This window comes from Suricata suricatta, chromosome 1 (genome assembly GCF_006229205.1).
Source record: "Suricata suricatta isolate VVHF042 chromosome 1, meerkat_22Aug2017_6uvM2_HiC, whole genome shotgun sequence".
NCBI classification, from domain to species: domain Eukaryota; kingdom Metazoa; phylum Chordata; class Mammalia; order Carnivora; family Herpestidae; genus Suricata; species Suricata suricatta.
The window spans coordinates 96621420-96629832 of record NC_043700.1 but is presented as its reverse complement, the minus strand read 5'-3'; the positions used below and the strand labels follow the sequence as shown (position 1 = coordinate 96629832).

Below are 8413 nucleotides of genomic sequence, written 5' to 3'. Positions count from 1 at the left end.
AATTCTAGTGATCTTGATGTAATTATTTGTTCCATTTAGAAGTGAAGGCTAAATATAATAAAAATATGACCTTATTAAAACTCTCAGTGATTATTGTGCCTTTAACAAATTTTCAAATTTAATATACAAGGCTTGCATATAATAAATATAATGGCATATGATTAAGAAGCATTACTGTTTTCTTACAAATTCATAAGTGTGCCCTTCTTGAAAACAGCTTATTTCCATTATAATCTTTATGCCATTTTAAAACAACCTTTAAATACAATATTTCTCTGAATATGACAAAATACAAAATAAGATTAATGAACAAAACTTCTGTATTCTGTAACCTTAAAGTCATATTTCCCTATATATGATAAAAAAGTAATCAGTGGATCCTAGTACAGGAAAATCTAAGAAGCCATCACTATTTCTGCACTGTTCAAATATAGTACACTTGTACAGCTCTACTTGTTAGAGGACATCAAATTAAGATCCCTTCAAATCTGTGCAAGCTCTGCTCATTTCCCTGGCCACAATTTACAGCACTGGGCCTACTCAAGCATTTCATAGACTGAAAATGGGTCACAAAAACATTACCTAGCAAAAGTGAAATCAGTTGCATATCAATCTCAACTCCTAGAAAAAAATAATTGGTGAGTTATTTCCACTAGTTAACAACATATACAGTAACCAGAACACAAACCAGGCAAAAGACCTTGGGATCTGGACCCAGTTTTACAAAATAATAACAGCATGTCCTCTTAATCCCTTAATCTCACAGAGAATCAGTTTTTTTTATAGACTTGATGAAATAATATGTATCATGAAGATCAGATGAAGTGATGTATTTAACTACATTTTGGAAAATGTAAAGCAGTTTATACATGTGTGTAGCTTGTTAAATAATTGAATATATTTTAATTTTCCAAATACTTCTCAATTTAAAAGTTAAAACATCTACTTGCAAAAAATTCATTAAAGTCCTTTATAATCATTCCACTTATTTTAAAATAAAAATTCTCTTTATTTTTAAAAAGCTCCATTTCTCAAAATAGAAGCATTGCTAAAGGAAGTCCCATCTTAAATATTTTTAGATGATATTAAAAAGGATTTGAAATAAAAGTATGTACAGCTAGCTTGTCCTGTATTTCTATTTTAACATATTTTGTTTAAAAAGACAACTCTGGAACTTTACCTTGTTTATCTATTTCATGCAGCATCAAAGAAAGCAATCAATGCATTTTGATCATAACTGTCCAGAATCTCCAGTAAAAGAGGTACTTTGGTTTTTACATTGGTGCCTTTGAATTTGAACTTATCTATGAAAAGGTCGGTGATCATGCCTATAAAGAAAAATGTTAATTTTATATCATTGATTAGTACTAATTAATAACACAGTACTTAATGAAAGTGAGTTATTACTTGAAAATCTCTAAGCACTCATAACTGCATTATTTAATATATACATGCCTAAAGGGATTGATACTTTAAAAAATATTTGGGGTATATTCTTTTTAAGTTTATTTATTTTGAGAGAGAGATAGCCAGCAAACGAGCAGGGAGGGGAGCGCAGAGAGAAGGAGAGACAGAATCCCAAGCACACTCCATGCCTCCATGCTGTCAGTGCAGAGTCCAAAGTGGGGCTGGAACTCATGAACTGTGAGAGCATGACCTGAGCCAAGAACAAACGTCAGACACTTAACCACTGAGCCACCCAGGTGCCCCTATTTGGGGGGATTTTAAGGTAAGTTTCAAAACAAATCATTTGGCTAAATCCTCTTAACAACTGGTTAAAAGCTACTGAATTCAGACAATTAACTGCTGGTCAGTTTTGAATTGTTTTTGGAATATATATCACAACAAGTGGTTTATTTTTCCCAGCAAGCTTGCCATTTTGAAATAGTGTAGACAGATTCTGTTCTTAATAGCTGTATTTGACTTAAAATATTCCATCAGGGGCGCCTGGGTGGCTCAGTTGGTTGAGTGTCAGGCTTTGGCTCAGGTCATGATCTCAAGGTTCCTGGGTTCGAGCCCCACATCAGGATCTGTGCTGACAGCTAGCCCAGAGCCTGGAGCCTGTCTTCACAGTCTGTGTCTCCCTCTCTCTCTGACCCTCCCTTGCTCACACTGTCTCTCCCTCTCTCAAAACTAAATAAAATACTAAAAAAAATTAAAAGTAAAATATTCCATCAATATGTTGACCATTCTTGGGATTTATCTAAGACATGTTTCAGAATTTTTTTATTTCACAAAGATAATAAAAGGAATATACCATAAATGGCATAGTATCCAAGAGGAATAAGTGGCAGCATCTGAGAACAAAACAACAGTGTTTCTGCAACAAAATATGTGGATAAATATTCACATTAAGGGGAATAAAAATGACTATAAATAATGTCATGCCAGTTTAAGTGAGGTGTTGTCATTAAATTATTAATTCATATCAAGTCAAATTTGCTACAAATGATTTATGAAAGAAGCATTAGTTTTCAGAGTTTTCTGGATTTTCGAACTGGTGATAAGAAATGGTTTTGTACCACTCATCTTCTATGTTGTTATAAGTATAAAATGTCATGTGTTTGCCATATCATAAATATTGATATTAGATATTATTGTTATAGTTTGTGAGCAAGTCCCAGGGTAAAAAGTAAATTCATTAGGCAGGCTTAAGGATCAGTGTGGATTGATGATACCATTTGACTCTATAAAAGATCTGGCATAGCCCAAACAGTTTGGAGTAAGGAAGTTCTAATGCAGGCTTCGCCACTACATGTGACAACAAATTCTTTAGTCTCAGATTTCAATTTAAAAAAATGTGAAAATAGTGCTCACTTCGACAGCACATATAATAAAATTTTAAAAAGTGAAAATGAAGATAACACCATCTATCTTGCAGAGCTGTTGTAAGAATTAAATATCCCATTTGATTAATGAAGATGTTAAAAATAAGTAGGTGTGCTATGCACAGGTCTTATATAAAGATTGCAAAAACAAAAAAAAGTTATCCTTAAGCTGTTCCATCCTTCCTCTTTCTCTCCCTTCCTTCACATCTCTCTCTTGCTCTCGCTGTTTTTCAAGACAACTTGTGAAACACCCAACTTGTCACCGCCAAAGCTAAAAGAGTTCTGAACTATGAATTTATAGCACAACATATCATTTACTTCATTTTGCCCAAAAATATTAAGTGCTGCATTTTAGTATTTCACAGTATCAACAAAACCTAAAAATTATTCATGTGAAATATAACCTACATTTTAATGCTTCATACGTTATATTCATTTCACACCGGTTTCCTTATATACAGAAATTAATTTACTGCATTACGCCTATTTTGCTTTTTAACTTTCCTTTTATGAAGTAAAACTATTAAATATTAAAACTAATTTGACAAAATAAATATGTAAAGCAATAAATAGGTTGTCATGGGTTCACGAATGCTGTAATCTTTGCTTAAATCTTTGTGCCCATTTTCTCTCACATAATTCTTTGCAAATAGCCAGCAGGAAAGAAATATGGCAAGGTTTTCTAGAATAGTTCACTAACCGTAGAGTCTTTCCAGATGTGCAGGTTGCCTTTTGTATTCTTCCTGTAGCTGATCTGCCTCTTCTAGAATACCGCGATATTCCGGTATCAGAAAGTTTGTATTTCCTTCATGAACCTGCAATTCCTTAGTTAAATTAAAAACAGAAGCACTTTAATGATCAAAATTCAATCTAGTGTAACTTTAAAGTCATTACAATTTTAGAAATCCCATCATAATAAAATAATGATTGTGAATCCACAAAATACATACTTACTTTTAAAGCATCAATTAATTGCACCTTCTTAGCCAAAAGCAACTGGTACTCCAGCTTTGGGTGGATTAGCTTTAAAGTGTGTTTGACTGATACTTCATTTATCTCTAGGAGTTGAGCCAGAAACAATTAGATACGTCATTTTGATCAGAAACATTCTTACTGTTAACAACAAAAATGCCCCAGAAAAATAATTCATTTTTCTTCCTTTTTTTTACCATATGATATGTTGAGGTTAATTTTCCTTTTTGTAGCTTCTTTAGAGAGCACATCTTTTAGGATGGATATAGTAGAAATGTTGTCAGATTTAAAAACTCCTTCTCCTTTCCTATAAAATTAATATATTTTTAAAAGAACAGCGTTAGAAGAAAATACATACATTAAATAGGTCCAGTAAATACATATTTTGTGACTAGGACCTGGTTTTTAAAATTCATTTGATTTCAGATCTCTTTATATACATTTCCCATTATTAACATAAAGAATATTTAAATGTGTAGCATTTTACTAATTATATAATTTCAAATTCTGAACATAATTGTGAAACTAAACAAATTGTTAGATATATGCTTCTTAAACATGACAATTATATAGAAGTCCTTCCTCAAAGCATCTTTTTTCTTCACTTTCACTAATAAAATTTCCAACAACTAACCCTATATATATATATAAAATGCATTTAGAATTGCTCATTTACATGTTTTTCTTTGATGTAATCACACACATCACAAGATGACTATATTCTTCATTCTCAAAAGAAAGTTGACATTAAACCTAAGAGTAACATCTTCAGTTCCTCCATGACCATCATTCATTGTCATTTATTATGGACAGAGGACCCTTCATCTTCTTTACAGAACCACTTGTTTGTTCTCTTACCTTTCTAATCCATATATAACATAATCCCTTGAACAATGTGGGGGTTGGAGAGCTGAACCTTGCACAGTAAAAAATCTGCATAGAACTTTTGACTCCCCAAAAACTTGACTAGTAATAGCCTACTGCTGACCAGAAGCCTTACCAACAATATAAACAATTAATCAACACATATTTTATAATATTTATTATATACTGTATTCTTAAAGAAAAAAGAAAATGTTATTAAGAAAATCATTAGAGAAAATACATTTACAGACTGTACTGTATTTATTTTAAAAAATCTATGTATAAGTGGTCCCATGCAGTTTAAAGCTGTGTTGCTTGAGGGTCAACTGTAGTTTCACTGGCACTGCCCTCAACCCCACTTGTGGAACTTTAGAAGGTAGGATTTAGCAGTGTATTCCAACCTTATGGCTTTACACTGACACTTAATCCTGGGACTTTTATTGGAACTATTCGAAAAGAGAGGCTCTAGGATAGATGAAAAGATAGAAAACTGGACGGAATTGCTGGTGGCCACGTGGCACTTAATAGGAAAGACAAAAAAAAAAGACAAAAACAGAGCTGGGCAGTGGAAAGGGATACTCTTGATGATATCAGGTAAGTCAGTGGTCCAGTTCTGCCTGAGGCAGACTACTACTAGACTTTTAAGTCATATAAGCTGATAAATTATTTTTATTTGGTTAAGTCTTCTCGTATTTGGTTCCTTTATATGATAATGAAAAGTTTCCTAATATATATATATATATATATATATACACACCATCTTTCATGTATTAAATGCTGTCTTTTTATTTGGTTTTCACACACACCAATAGTTTATATTCACTAGTTGTAGACAAATCCTAATTCATTTTTCTAGAAAGATGAATTATTCTATTTTGATTTCAATTATGTTTTAGAAGTCATGATATTTTCACTAGTCTTTAACTGATATTTAATTTTAAACACTTAACAGTACCTGGCACTGTAGAATGATTCACATGGTTTATCTTCTTTTAATCATCACAACTCAATGAAGTGCTATTATTTCCAGCCCCCCAAAAAGAAAACTGAAGCTCAGATAGTTAAATAATCCAGGTAGGTCACAGAGCTGGTAAGTCACAGAGCTGATTCTAACCTAAGTATCTTTGCCTCCAAAGCACATGCTTCTTTGCTTTTTCCACATATATATATTTTATTCAGACACTCAAAAAATATTTATTGAGCAAAGCCATGTGGTAGGTACTTGAAGGAAACATACAAAAATAATTAAGAAACTGACTCTGCCCATGAAGAGCTTAAAGTCTAATTTGAAAAAAAATCTTACATAAAAATTATTATATTATTCAAACAAATAATAAATACCTAAGACAGGTAAGAATAAAATACTATGGGAACAGAAAAGAAAATCAAGGAAGGCTTCAAAATACAGCTACTGAGTTGAGCCTTGAAGGATAAGTAAAGTTTGATTGTTAAGGAAAGAATATTTAAGGACACAGAATGGGAAAGAGTAAAGTGTATGCTACTGTAATAATACAGAATATGCTAGGGGCATGTTGAATTGTCTGCTATGATTAAAGCGTGAAGTTTACCATGGTACTTTGAAACAGAAGTCATTATTACAGGTTTAGACATGTCAGATTCCTTGGAGAGCAAACCTCAACAGAACTGATGCAAAAAAAAAGTTATATTGCTGGATACTCCTTGGTCCCAAAAGGTTGCATTCTGAGGTAAAATTATATGTTCACTGCTATTTCCAGAATTTAGCATGGTAAAGTCTCAGCTAGGAAGCAAGAGGTAGAAAACCTCCATAATCTGCTTAGGGAGAGAATCCTAGAAAGAGAGATAGGCATAATCTCAAAGAGCAGATATAGAGAAATTAGCCTTACCCAAGAAATAAGTCATTTCACATTCAAGGGATAGGAACAAAGGAGAAGGAAAATGTAGTCTCTACTGTATTCAGAAACAGAAATTATAGAAGCCTATTGGAGATGAGTGAGTAGTGACAGTAAAGGGGCAGGGGTGCAACCAGGCGCTTGAGAAGAGTGTAGAGTACGACCTCTGTCCTTTACCACGACAGCTTCAACAGCCTGCATTATTCTAAACTCTCCAGTTCTGAGCCATTTCCCATTTTTGCCTAAACAAATTTAACTGGAATTTTTATTGAAATTAGAATAAATGTTTGAATCAATTTGGGGAAGTACTGCCATGTTTATGTCTTCATATTGATGACTACTGAATGTATTACTCCATTTAATCAAGTCATTTATGTCAATAAAATTTTAAAGTTTCTTCATGTAAGTTCTGCATATTTCTAATAACAGATATTCCTGCAGATTTTATATGGATATTTTGTTATTGTTATTGCTATTCTGATAGGGTCTTTTCAAACAATTTATTTTCTAACTGGTTATTATTGGGAATAGGAAAGATACTGATCTTTCATATTTGTATTCAATCATTTTTTAAAAACTCATTAATTCTATTTGTCTTTCAGTAGACTCTCTTGAACAGTATAGGTTTTGAATGACATTATTTTCAAATAATTCCTGCCTTAAGACAAATGAAAGTTTAGAAGCTCTATTTATAAAAAACATTTGTGAACCAGTAATAAGTTTTATTTACCTGTAGGTACTTTCAAGTTGTGTATCCAGGAAAGTGTTCTGAAAATAAAATGTCACACATTCTCCTGCGGGAGGTTTTTCAGGAACTTCAGGCAGGCAAAAAACCACCCAGGAGTGAACTTCAGCAAAGCTGAACTGGCCTGTTAACGTCAGTGTATTCATGGGTCTGGAATTCAATAGTGGAGGTACACATTTGTGTGTAGCAATACATGGAGGTATTATATGTATACAACACATGAACAAACAGAACTTTGAAATAGCAGATAAACACATATAAAGGTGTCCATTTCATTTTCTTCAGATTCATATTAACCATAAGATAAATAAAATTTTCAATCTCATGAAAAAAGAATGCTTATATCTGTGCTTTTTCAATTAAGTAACATAATAGCTTTACAAATAAAATTCAGTGTATTAAAGTAGACTTCATTTTTTAAAAGTTCATCTATATAAACTACAAAGCATACACAAGAACTTCCTTAGGGAAAGAATCTGTATAATGTGAAGGTAAAAATTGGGCTTTCAGGGGCACCTGGGTGGTTCAGTCAGTTGAGCGTCTGACTTTGGCCCAAGTCATGATCTCATGGCTCATGGGTTCAAGCCCCAAGTTGGGCTTTGCGCTGACAGCATGGAGCCTGCTATGAGTTCTCTGTCTCCCTCTTACTCTGCCCCTTTCCCACTCATGCACGTGTGCGCTCTCTCTCTCTCTCTCTCTCTCTCTCTCTCTCTTTCTCTTTCTCCCCCCACCTCAAAAATAAATAAACATTAAAAAAAAACCACTGGGCTTTCAAGTAAGATACACATGGATTTGAAACCTTGCTCCATTATCTACTAGCTGTTTACTACCCATGAGTCACTGGGTAAGTTAGAGAAAATACCTGCTATGTTGCAAGGATATGGAATAACACTTTTCTATTTTGAAAAACCACACACAGAGGCACACATACATAAAAGGTTGTAAAATAAATAAAATAAATAAAATGGATGATTATAAACAGTTAAGGAAATACAAACTTCAAGAAATTAAAGGTTCAGAAGAATTTTAAGAAGTACAGAATTGGGGCGCCTGGGTGACCCAGACGGTTAAGTGTCTCACTCTTGATTTCAGATCAGGTCACCATATCACAGTCTGTGAGTTCAAACCCTGCA

The 8413-nt window shown here is 33.1% G+C and overlaps 1 protein-coding gene and 1 long non-coding RNA gene across 2 annotated transcripts in view; one reads left to right on the top strand and one right to left on the bottom strand.

Annotated features, from left to right (window-relative positions):
- Positions 1-100: 100 nt before the first annotated feature.
- The window catches only part of BBS7 (Bardet-Biedl syndrome 7), a 38264-nt gene continuing 29951 nt past the window's right edge, over positions 101-8413 (bottom strand). The window contains exons 15-19 of the mRNA XM_029941405.1: positions 7266-7430; positions 3998-4107; positions 3783-3886; positions 3529-3652; positions 101-1328 (exon numbers count right to left, since the gene is read on the bottom strand). Of these exons, the coding sequence (XP_029797265.1) occupies positions 1195-1328; positions 3529-3652; positions 3783-3886; positions 3998-4107; positions 7266-7430 (637 nt within the window). The 3' untranslated portion in view covers positions 101-1194. The remainder of the gene's footprint in view (positions 1329-3528; positions 3653-3782; positions 3887-3997; positions 4108-7265; positions 7431-8413) is intronic.
- Positions 5701-8413, top strand: part of LOC115293745 — a 28766-nt gene continuing 26053 nt past the window's right edge. The window contains exon 1 of the long non-coding RNA XR_003909582.1: positions 5701-5738. This is a non-coding gene — a long non-coding RNA (uncharacterized LOC115293745). The remainder of the gene's footprint in view (positions 5739-8413) is intronic.